General features: G+C 42.1%; 1 protein-coding gene across 2 annotated transcripts in view; it reads left to right on the top strand.

The window, feature by feature from the left end:
• Position 1: 1 nt before the first annotated feature.
• The window catches only part of FBXO38 (F-box protein 38), a 37,028-nt gene continuing 24,270 nt past the window's right edge, over positions 2-12,759 (top strand). The window contains exons 1-7 of one of the 2 annotated variants that reach the window (XM_075600933.1): positions 2-90; positions 1,151-1,314; positions 2,547-2,680; positions 3,677-3,840; positions 5,023-5,188; positions 5,298-5,435; positions 7,866-8,003. In XM_075600933.1, coding sequence (XP_075457048.1) covers positions 1,187-1,314; positions 2,547-2,680; positions 3,677-3,840; positions 5,023-5,188; positions 5,298-5,435; positions 7,866-8,003 — 868 coding nt within the window. In that variant the 5' untranslated portion in view covers positions 2-90; positions 1,151-1,186. Of the gene's footprint in view, positions 413-1,150; positions 1,315-2,546; positions 2,681-3,676; positions 3,841-5,022; positions 5,189-5,297; positions 5,436-7,865; positions 8,004-12,759 lie in introns of both variants that reach the window. The other variant, XM_075600932.1, reaches the window with a different exon arrangement.

Here is a 12,759-nt window from a genome sequence, read left to right on the forward strand (position 1 = left end):
AGCGACCGCAATGCAAAGGCGGAAGTGTCTGCTCAGTGTGTCCCTGAAACCCTTCTCCACAGCAACAATAACACCGGGTGGAGGTGGCAGGTGAGGGGTCAGTGTAGGATACGAATAGTCCATTACAGGAGTGAGGGGGAAACAAGATGTATTTGTGGAGAAAGGGAATAGCGTAAGCGGAGACTGGACTCTGGGGATCAAAGCCTGGGGTGAGAGCTGAGGTCCGGGGGCAGAGAGACCAGCACTGACTCTGCTCATGTGATAACAAAACACCTGCACCTTCGCCTTGTAATAACAGATCATTATAATGGGATGCCTTCACCATAACTTGACGTTATTAATAGAAGTGCTGCCTCACTAATAAGGCCTTTCAACCCGCCTCACAAGTGTCAGCTGCTGGGAACATAACATGGTAATCGCTGTGTGAAAAGTCATGTCCACGAGTGATAGTTCGTATTGTCTGTGCATTGTCCTAGAAAGTCGTGCAATTTCTTCCAAAAAGTAGCAGAGGCTGAAATCCTTTTATAGTACATCATTTGTAATTTGTATGCATCAACAGATCTGTGTGAAAGAGACAACTGCAATCTAGTGAAAGGGTTAAAAAGAGACTGGTTTGTCACTAAGTTGTCAGAAACCGCAGCAGGTAAAACAGAAATGTGCCAAAAGGAAAGTGCATGTTCTTGTCTCATTTATTTAGTGAGCTTTGAGTGAATTGTGTTTTCAGATACCTGTATAAAAGGGTGGAATTAATTTATTGATAAACCAGTAATAATTTCATGTTTCCCATTTTATTTTGTTTTTCCTTAAATGTAGTCCCCCCCCCCTTATAGGACCATCTGATCTGAATTGATCTGAATTGTTTCAGTTTTATCCAGTACATCAGTGTAGCAGAGTTAAGAGAATATGTTGTACAATGGGAAGTTTGGGATATATTTATCAAATGAAGAGATTCCTCTTGAAATAAACTTGTTTTTTTTATGTAATCTGATGCAATAAATCTGCACTGGTTTGCCGCAGTTTTGCAGTGAAAGGACTGTAGTTAATAGCTCTCATTGTGTGCTAATGCTCTTGTATCGCTAGTGTTACTATGTAGCGTTTTGTTTCATTTCACTGTATTTTTTTATTTTTTTTTCATACTCCTGTTCTATAGTTGAAAGAGCTGAGCAAAGGATTTCACACCTTGACCATGGGGCCTCGACGGAAATCAGTAAAGCCGTGCAGAACATTTATGGAAAGTGTAGAGAACTGTAAAGCCAATGACCCTAAAGATTACATGAACCAGCTGTCCCATGAAGTACTATGTCATATTTTTAAGTAAGAATTTGTCACTGTTATTTTCAGTTTCTAAACAATGAAGGTGAAAAGTGTTAACATTATTTGGTTCACGATGAAAGAACAAGGAAGCGTTTTTACTTATTTACCCATCCTTGTCATGCGGTTATCTGCACCATAGGGGTATACATTTAGAATACTTTTTGAGTATTCAATAAAATACATTACATCCAGTTGCCTAATCCCTTGTTCTCTATTCATAGTTTCTCTTTATATAGAGATAAATTAAACCCAATTTTCATCCACATACAGTACTTGGCTAACCTTAAGAACTAAAAATTCAATTTTTAGAATTTTAGCCGCAAACAATCAGATCAGCATGTTATATCACATAAATTAACAAGTAGAGGATTCGTTATCATACTCTCTAATAAAACATTTAAGTGTTAAGTGAAAACAAGTGTTAATGTGGTAGTATTAGAAAGTAGACTAAATACACAGGTTTATATCTTATCAAATATATTACTTAGAAGAATGTGTGTATTTTACATTTTAGTATTCAATATTTGTATTCTGTTATGTGGAGGTTGCATGTTATTTTATTATTTTAGTGACACACTGATAATGTATTCTATGTATTCACACTTTTTTTATTACTGAATGCAGCATTTGTAAATTCATTTCGATCAGTGGTATATTTGACACTTCATTTTTTAAAGTTTTTATCTGAACATATCTACTCCAGTCTGACTCTGCTCTGAACTATATTAATAGCAGGAGTATTTTCAGTCATACCAATGTCGTTTCATTTACATGTTTGCGATTCCATCAATGTAATTAAGGGGTGATGTACTTCCAGTATCACTTGCTAGCTTCTTTTGTTTGGAGACACCTTGATATTTTTGATTCTATGCTATAGTATATTTATTTTTTGGGGGGGTGGGGGGTTTGTAGAAGTTATGAATATGTTTATACTGGAATGTGTGTGATATACACTATACATGCGCGCGCACACCGCATATATGTGGCAGCAGACTTTCTTGGCTCCTAATGAACCACTACCATCATTAATATGGTATGGGACGTTTCTATTTGAACAGTCAGGCTAAATTTAAAAAAAATCTCCTGTGTAAAACTGACATACAGTAATCGCAAATTACAAGAAACTTTATGTATATTGCATGTGCAAGTGATTTCCAATGTACTTTGGTTTAGGAACCTTTAACCAGTATCTGAAGATAAACTAACAGGTCTCATTTGTGTTTATAATGCAGGTACCTCCCCCTGCAGGACATCATGTGCATGGAATGCCTCTCCCGTAAGTTGAAGGAAGCCGTGATACTGTACCTGCGTGTTGTGAAGGTGGTTGATCTCTGTGCAGGACGTTGGTGGGAGTACATGCCCACAGGTGAGTGTCATTCAACTGAAAAGATCAGATGGAACTAAGATTGTGTGACGAGATAAGTAGAAAAATGGTACTGGAGATTCTATATACTGGGTTGCAATGTAGGTAGAGGTCGCTAGAAGGATATGACCAGATCATGTTCTGCTAATAAAGTTCACACTGATCTGTTTGAAAGGGAATGTTAGTTAAGAATCATACATAAGATGTGAAATGTACACATTTGGAAAGCCATCATATTCCGGGTAATAACCGATCAGGTGTAACTACGGTGTAGAAGATTACTTCTATCTAAATGTTTATGCTTGTTGATTATATAACATAAATCGCTAAGTGGTACTCAGAAAATGTAAATACTGTATATATGCACAATCAAAATGGACCTTCGGGTGATAAATCAGATGTTGAATCTTAAAATCTAGAGTCTTGTCCTACTTGTTTCTTACAGCATGCATTGAACATTTTTGGCTTCCAAATTACTTCAAGCCGTAGTCCCGTCCTGCGTTTTCTGTCTTTATTTTTTATTTTTTGTCCACCTGAACTGAGTAACTCATACATGGTCCCCTGACGTGTAGGAACCCCTTTATTTCCGAGTGATCAGCCAACTGTCCACCAGGCAAGCTTGTAGAATTAAAACTAATTTTGGTCCAGGGCTCGCTCTGGGGGGCAATATAAGATTTCTGTGGGTGACACCATGGCCATATCTGTAGTGTGGTTGTTTTTTTTTTTTTCTCTCAAAAACCAGCACAATAAGCTGCAAATATCGCTGGAACTCTCTGGTTCAAGTAAGTTAAAAACGGGGAATTGCTGCTTACTTGTGTTAACAAGTTTATAGTCCCTTTTTAAAGTGTCATTGGTTTATCCCTTGCACTAGAACACACCGTGCTCACACACTGCCCTTATCCTAGACTCTCACCATGCTTTGTGTTGGAAAACATGCCCCTCTGACAGTTTATGCATGTAGTTGATCACAGCTTCTTGCACTCCGACTTCTTACCCTAGGTTTCACAGATTCTAGTTGCCTAAAGTTGCTGAAGAAGATGCCGGACATCGAGCAGCTGTATGGACTTCATCCAAGGTATTTAGAGAGGCGCAGAGTTCGGGGCCATGAAGCCTTCAGTATTCCTGGTGTTTTAGAAGCGTTGCAGTCCTGCCCAAACCTCCTGGTGAGTGCCTTTTAATCAGACATGGTGTTGCATTCGGTTCCCATTGTGATGTCTTCTGTTAAAGTTCTTTTCACAGATTTTAGTAGGCAAAATAAAATAAAAATCCAGGTATTACCTATTCACACATTTTTTTTTTGTTTGTCGTCCTCATCCTTCAGTATTTTGAATGCCATCCATATATATATCTCAAATTGAAATATAATATGCAGTCCTCAATTTAAAAAAAAAAGAAAGAAATTCGGCCCCTGCTTTGCAACGTACGTGTACTTACTGGTTTATTCCTGTATGTGGGGTTTGATCCTGATGCTTTATATGTGAGCAAAACTTTGATAATGATAACTTTAAGGTTGCAGTTGTTTTCCTAATTTATATTCTCAAAATGCCTGCAATTTCCCCTTAGTGTTTATCCAAGTGCAAATTCTATTTCCAGAAGGGTGTCTGGTGCGTGAAGAGTGAGATGAATGGCCATCTGCTGGTGCATTTTGTGATATGCATTAGGAAGGAACTATCACTGATAAAGAACAGAAGTTTTGTTGACAGCATTTGTGAAGAAATTGAAATCCTATTTGTGTTGGATTTTCATAAACGGCGGAAAAAAATTTGAGACCACCTTTGTTTTCCTTGTGATTTAAAAAAAAAAATCTATTCCATGGTCTTAAAGGAGCAAACGTGTTTGTTTTTTTTTGTTTGTTTTTTTTATACTAGGTTGGAAGCAGGGCGTTTCCTAAGCTGATCCATGTTATTTTCAATTCTGGGGACCCCCTGCTTCCGGATACTTACCTCCTGTTGGGGGCGCCGGTAGCAGTTCTGCAGGTTTAAAGCTCCTGGTTACGTGGGCCAATAGGAAGCCGCAAGAAATGACGCCACAGCTGTCTATTGGTCCGCGTGACATTTAAGCCACCATTATGTTTAGAGACACACAGCCCAGCTGGAGCTACTACCGGCACAACCTATGGAGGTAAGTATCTCGGGAAGCAGGGGGGTCTCTGGAGCTGAAATTAACGTGACACGGCCCGAGGAAACCCTGCTTCAAACCTATTTCAAAAAGAAAAACCAAGTCTAGCGAGCTTGCTGCTTTAATATCTTGATTGGGGAACCATCATTTTGTTTTCTTTTTCCTGTCAGTAGCTGGCAATCTAATAGCCACAATACCGATTTGTGAAATTATACTGTTTCACGCAGGGTGTGGAGACCTCCCATTTGGAACTTGTGGAAGCCATCTGGACATACATGCCACAGGTTCATATCTTGGGAAAGTTTCGCAATCGTAATGGGGCCTTCCCCATCCCCCCAGAAAATAAACTGAAAATTCCTATTGGAGCCAAAATCCAAACCTTGCACTTAGTGGGTAAGCAATTGTTGGCTGGAAGAATAAAGAAAAAATGTTAACTTTTTCTAGCACAAACTGTGACTCCCTTTTTGTTTCCTCCCTTTGTCTCCTTTCAACATGTGTGAAGGTGTGAATGTTCCAGAAATTCCCTGCATCCCAATGCTGCGTCATCTTTATTTGAAGTGGGTGCGCCTGACCAAACCTCAGCCCTTCAAGGACTTCCTGTGCATCAGCCTGCGCACCTTCGTGATGAGGAACTGTGCAGGTTAGAATGAGGCTCGTTATGAGGACCACGCCTTTTTCTGTGGGCACAAAGGCAGGGTGCTCTTGAGTCTAGTTTCGGGCTCTCCGTGACTGCAGAGTTAAAACTTAAACTGTTTAGTTTCAGTTTTTTACATCACACGGGGCAGCGTCACTTTATAAATCATGTGATTAGTATATATGTAACACCCCTATCCCCCCCCCCCCCGACATGGATAGGTTGCACATGTAAAAATTGAGGTGAACACAGTCTCTGTGACTTTAAACAGGATTTAGACCTGTTCAAAGGGGTGTAGTAGCTCAGCGGTTACATTATACATCTCGGGGCGATGATGAATTTGTGCCAGCTTGTGTAAAGGAGTTAATAAACAGAAGATGGCACCAGGAACTTTGTAACTTGCCTTTATTCAGAACAGCAGCATAGTCTAATAATATCAGGACTGTTTTTCAGCATCACAAAACATATCCACAATCTCTTGCATGGAGAGTAAGTTCATATTTGATCCCTACTTAAATCTTGGTGGTGGGACCTAGTGTAGATCCACCCCAGCTCCCTACTTAACCCTGCGAATGAACTGCTTCCTACAGCAATGCAGATGTCAATAGCACCTCTTTGGGGCCCTAAACATTAGGATATTGTCCCTGCTGCAAAACAATAAAAGGTGTTTGGCTGCTTTACCTGTCCCACAGTCTAGGACAGCCTGGAGACCTCCCTGATGGTAATTCAGAGTCTGGGGTCTGAAGGTCTGGTGATCCCTGAAGGTCTGAGTATAACAAGGGTGGGTCCCCCTCCTTTTATACTAAGGCCGTGATCAACACTCTGCCCCAGTATCTGGACAGAAAAACTGTTGCCACTTGGTCACACCACTAGGCATGTGACCCTCTAGTAAATTCTAGAGAAGCACAAGGCCAGACATGTGCCTGGGCAGTGCAACATATAGAAACATAAGGACTAAGCATGTCAAGCCTTGTGAGGGCTTAACCCCAGCATTGCCTGCAGGTACCAGGGCAATAAGTTTATTACTTCAGAACGATATAGGCTAACACCTATAGATAACAAGGTTCATTAACACTGCCTCAGTTAGCCTACAATTTAGTGACCGTGAAATGGTGTGGCTTCCCTCTAGCATTGTTTGTTGATGCAGGAGTCTAAATCTATCCTATCTATCTATCCTATCTATCCTATCTATCCTATCTATCCTATCTATCCTATCTATCCTATCTATCCTATCTATCCTATTATATTTCTCAAACCGTTGTACGCCAACTTCAGGCTCCTCCCCCCTCGCTCTCAACCGGCTCCCGGACGGAGGGGAAGCGCGGCACGGCCCTCTTAACCCAGCCGTCAACGCTCACTTACCTCCCCGGCGCTCCCTTACCTCCCCAGTGCTACCTCCCCGGCCGCTGGGGGGCCAAGCAGCCTCCTCGGATCTGCGCCAGTCCCACTCTCAACCACCTCTCACTCCCGTCGTGTGTGTGTGTGTGTGTGTGTGTGTGTGTGTGTGTGTGTGTGTGTGTGTGTGTGTGTGTGTGTGTGTGTGTAGAGGGACATTTTACTCCTGCCAACAATTTGTGCCTCACTTTCACCCCTACCCCTGCCCTTCACCCCCCCTACCCCTGCCCTTCACCCCCCCTACCCCTGCCCTTCACCCCCCCCTACCCCTGCCCTTCACCCCCCCTACCCCTGCCCTTCACCCCCCCTACCCCTGCCCTTCACCCCCCCACCCCCTGCCCTTCACTCCCCACGCCCTACCCCTGCCCTTCACCCCCCACCCACTACCCTTCACCACCTACCCCTGCCCTTCACCCCCCACCCATACCCTTCACCACCTACCCCTGCCCTTCACCCCCCACCCCCTGCCCTTCGCCCCCTGCCCTTCGCCCCCCACCACCTGCCCTCCCCTTGCCCTTCGTCCCCCTCCCCCTGCCCTTCGTCCCCCTGCCCTTCGTCCCCCTGCCCTTCGTCCCCCTCCCCCTGCCCTTCGTCCCCCTCCCCCTGCCCTTCGTCCCCCTCCCCCTGCCCTTCGTCCCCCTCCCCCTGCCCTTCTCCCCCCACGCCCTTCGCCCCCCACCCCCTCCCCGTCCTTCACCCCCTTTTCCCCCCTCCCTTCACGCACCCCCCCTTCCCACCTCGCCCTTCACGCACCCCGCCCCTGCAATCCCGGGCAACGCCGGGTATATCAGCTAGTTATTAATAAAGGTAAGAACATTGATGTTAAAGTGCTGTGCAAATACATATAACTAATCAATATAACTACAATTCTAATTGGGTCTCTTTATCTGTAAAGCAAAGGTTAAGTTGGCCAGCCACGGTTTGAGCTGACATTCTGCAAATCCCAAAAACATAAGAAAGTGAGCTCAAATATGGATGCAGATTGCATCATTTTTTTTGTCGTCTGTTCTGATGGGTTTTCTCTCCCCTGCTTTCGTCCAGGTCCCACAAACTCGTTGAAGTATGTGCCGCTGGTGACTGGCCTTGCCTCTGCTCGCAACCTTGAGCATTTAGAGCTTGTCAGAGTCCCTTTTCTGGGGGGACTTATTCAGCATGTGGTGGAGGACAGCTGGCGCTCTGGTATGTTAAAGCTTAAATGGTAAAGGAGTAAGAGGGAGGCACTACTGACTGTGGGTTAAAGCGCAAACTTTTGCTGCTGCGCCCCCCTGCCTTCCTTGCCACGGTTCTCGCGTCCGTCCCTCCACCTTGTATCCGCGTCAAATGGCGCTGTGGAGTCATTTGACGTGTGTGACGTCACATGGCCCCGCGGCGTCATTTGACGCCACGTTGGCATGGCGATGCGTCACACAGCCAGCTGAATTCCGGTAAGCGGAGTGTTGCAGGGGCCTCACGCGATCCCCCGGCGTTTAATTTAAATGCCTTGGGAAGAGCACAGGGCCTCTGCAACCATCCGCACTCCCCCAGAAATCTCCCGCTCCCCCAGGTTTGCGCACCTCTGGGTTAAGCCAAGATGAATTAAATCTGTTCATAAGTGTATCTGGCTAATGTTTTTTCCACTATGCATCAGACCAATATAGTGCGCAGTTTTGCATACTTTTTTTAATTTCATAATTTTTTTTATATAGCGCTGACAGTTTGTATAGAATCGTACATAGAATTTAGCAGGTACAATAAATCCCTAAAACACAGATAAACAAAGCACATGAGGCTTCATAGTGTACAGTAGTTATTATTTAATAAATGAAAGAAGAAAATAGTGTGTACTGTATATACACTCACTAACATATCGAAAAATAATCGCTCATCAAAGGTGTATGGAGCTATAGTGGAAATCTGGGGCCAGTCAGTGCTGTTCTTAACCTGCAATGACTACCTGAACTAAAAAGCTTCAAGTCTAATTATTGGCATCTGAGGCACAGTAAAATAAGGTGATTTGTTAAAGTTCACAAGCAGAGCTGACACTGATTTTAAACCAGATCACCATTTTCAAAGGCACGTTGCTTATCATTGCTCTTTGAACCTGGGTGTTTATCATTTTTTGATTGTTTTTATTTTCTTCTGCATCCATCCATGACAGCCATTATGTTGGAGGGTAACTCCTGCCTGCTGGGGGTATGACAAGAACTCTTGACACATGTTTATAAATGGAGATGTCTCTTCAAGTCTTTTATTTTCTTTTTGTTCTTCCTAAGCTGTATGGTAGAGCTACTTTTTTATATGGAGCATTTGTTTTGTTAAGGTTTATTCATTTGTGTACGGACCTCCCTTCCAGGACCATGAAAGTTTTTGATGTCCCCTGAGGCTTTGCATCTTCTCCCTAGCCAGGTGGAAGCAGAAGGGAGGTTAGCCTTCCCCTGCTGGGGTCTACTCTCTGCCACATTCATGCTGCTTATCTGGTTCAGTGGTCACATTCAAGAAAAAAAAGACAAATGTGACTGTGCAGTTGTGCATACAAATCTCAATACTTTATTCTCAATTGGTCTTTAAAATCAGCTGAAAATTGGAATTAAATCGTATGTACATTTCAGAAACACAGAGAAAGTGAACCCAGTAGCCACAGCAAGTGCTGCAGCATAGTGCTCTCTCAAGGCAGAGGGTGTCCATTAAAATTCAAGCGTTTATATACACACCGCTATAAAGTTTATATGTAAACTGTATACGTTTGTAAAAGAGCAAATATTATAGTAAGTTTTCATTTCTAATACACAATCTATAATCATATGTATTTCCATGACAATGTTGGTGCGATATTGATCAATTACAACAGTAACCATCACAAAAATAACAACTTAAAGCATTAGGTCATTAAAGTAACATGGTCCTAAAGCAGATCATTTCTGAATCCTCCAGCTCTCTCTGTAATAGGCGTCCTCCCCTATCGCCTCCCCTACTATCAGCAGGGATCATTTCTAAACCCATAAATATTAAGGCTTCTACATCTCCATTATGAATAATATTAAAGTGTAACTAGTCACAATGATGCCTCATTATTTTTTTGTTTTTTTTATAGTTCTACAAAGATCATCTATTTGATTTCTCAGAGGTCCAATAGTTTTCCACACAATTGAAATTACAGGGACATTTTAATAAGTAAGCTGCAAAATATGTTCTGTAGTTGATAGTTATTAATCTTATAACCCCTAAATGAGAGAGGGTGTTTTTAATAATTCTATTACATAAATACCGGTTTACAACATAACCAGGAGTTTTTTTTTTTTTTTATGTGATATTTAATTCACTCCTGACAACTTTATCCTTAATATTTGAACACTGTTGAAATATTATCCGTGGTAACTCCTTCCAGTAAGTTGACAACAATGGATCATTTGGTAAGATAGTCCAATTTGATTATATTGCTTAATTTCCTTTGCCTTTCGGGAATTTATCAAAGACAAATGTGTATGTTCCATCAGATTCTCTGATTTCGGTTGTAGCAGAGTTTGTATACAGTATTCATTTTTGATGCATTACATAAAGCTCCATCTAAAAGAAGTGTTTGCTATGAGCTCCTAATGGAGATGTAGAAGCCTTAAGCTTTATGGGTTTAGAAAGGATCCCTGCTGATAGCGTGGGCAGTGATAGGGAAGGCCGCCTATTACAGAGAGTGGCTGTATTCAGAAATGATCTGCTTTAATTACATGAATGCTTTAAGTTGCTTTTTTGTGATGTTCAATGTTGTAATTGATCAATATCTCACAAACATCATGGAAATATATAATATCATAGATTGTGTATTGAGAATTAATTCTTTAATATTTGCTGTTTTCCATGTTCGTACGGTTTATATATTGTTACATTATTGTTTTTAATTATACATGTGTGTGTGTGTGTCTGTCTGTCTGTCTGTCTGTCTGTTTCACACGCACACATACACATACTTTAACCCAGGGGTGCGCAAACTTTTCCATGTGCGCACCCCTGCCTGCTCTCCCCTGCGCCAAATGATGTGTGGGGTCATGTGATGTCACGTCGACATGGTAACATGACGTCACGTGACCCCACAACATCATTTGAAAAGAAAGATTTGATATATTAGATTTGAAAATAAAGTATTGAGATTTTTATGCATATTAGTGCACCATCGCTTTCTCTCTTTTTCTTGAATACGATTACTTGCAAAATCAGGAATGGATTGCACCCATTCTTTGGATAGGCATAGCGAAATGGAAGATGTTAAGAGATGGATAGTCTCCTGTGACAACATGTTGATGCCCGAGGAGCCTTCCTGCTATGTTGATATGTGAATGGATGTATGAACATGCAGAATAACCAAACCAGAGTGGTGTTACTGTATACTAGTTTTGTATCTGGGTCAGTGTTTGGTGACACGCTATAGTTTCTTGGAGCAGCACTATTAGTAGCACTAGCCAAGGGAAGTACACCCATCCCTAGTTTTGAAGTGTTTACCTCAGGGTGAATGAACCGCAGCACCACATCCCGTTTTACGGCGCAACTCACTGGAGCAGCGTGTTCCGGTAGCAGCCTTCCATGCGTCTTGGCAGAAAGCTTGTTTCAGCACGCTGTCAGTTTTTTTTGCCTGGCCACTCTGTCACTCTCTGTCGGGAAGTCAGCAACGCCGCCGATGCTAAAACATGGAAGTGTTTTCATGTGCCTATTAGAGCAGGACCCCAGGAGGTGCTTGGAGAAACCTTTTTCTGTCCTTTCTCCTCGATCAGTCTTTGTCTAACCTCTCGAACTACTGCTACTCATTGAACTACAATAAGGCTGATTTGAAGCATTGCCAAGAAAACAACAATGGTGTTAGAGAATGTTTCATCCTTGAGATATATCCTGTAGGTGGAGGCATGGCCATCCCTTTTTATTACGAAAACAAAATGGATCAATTCGTTCCACCCTAACAGCGGTGGCCGTCGGATGTATTTTTAAGGATTTGGGCAACAATTTTCCAAGAAGGAATATAACCTGCAAACCCTAGACCGCGTATAAAAATTATTTTTCTAATATGAAGGATACCTTGGATTTCATGTCATGCTTCCACAGACATCATTTGATTATTAGCAAGATGATCTGCTGAATCAATATCTGCCAGAAGTGCTCTGTAGATAAGATCTTGTGCAGCCGCTGCTTCCTTCAGAAGTAAGCTTGTTTCATTACCATGTTCAGGCTCCTTTTTTGTTTTTTATCTCGGGGTGGGGGAGGGGGGTGTAGTACATGTTGCATCAGATTTTTTTTTCAACGATTTTAGGCGGGAAGGGTAACTGTTTACCCCATGAGACCTAAATCCTCTACATTTTCAAAACCACCTCATGAAACCTTTCAGAAGACCAGAGCCTACAGACTATGGAAACCATCTTTTAGATCCTGAAATGGCCAGCCAAAGCAACCACAATTCGGCGTGTTGCAGAGGCCAGATCAGAAAGCAGAATTCCTAAGAGTCAAAGTATCCAGTTCTGGGTTTCAGTAGTGGTAGGCTGGAACAGTTTCAAGAACAATGGACCCAGGCAACTTTAGATGCGTGGTTGACTTGGGTGATTACTCTGGGTTGCACTCTAGAATATTCAGTACATCCTCAAGAGAACGTGTTCAGAGCATCAAGAATTCCCTCAGTGTTACAAAGTTGAGGCCTTGGAGCAAATCATCTATGATCTATTAGCCAAGGCAGCAAAAAAACAGTACAAGTTTATCAGAGATACAAAGTAATTCATCTGTTTCTGGTGCCAAAATGTAGTGGAAACTTTAGGGCAATGTTGGATCTAAAGCCAGTCAACAATCTTTTAAAAGTGCAACATTTCAAGATTGAATAACTGATGTCCGTGATAAAAGCAATACAATTAGGAGACTTTCTTGCAGCTATAGACCTCAAGGATACCTACAGTATTTTCACATACCAATAAGATCATCTCATCAAAAATAA

Source organism: Ascaphus truei, chromosome 5 (assembly GCF_040206685.1).
Source record: "Ascaphus truei isolate aAscTru1 chromosome 5, aAscTru1.hap1, whole genome shotgun sequence".
Classification (NCBI taxonomy): domain Eukaryota; kingdom Metazoa; phylum Chordata; class Amphibia; order Anura; family Ascaphidae; genus Ascaphus; species Ascaphus truei.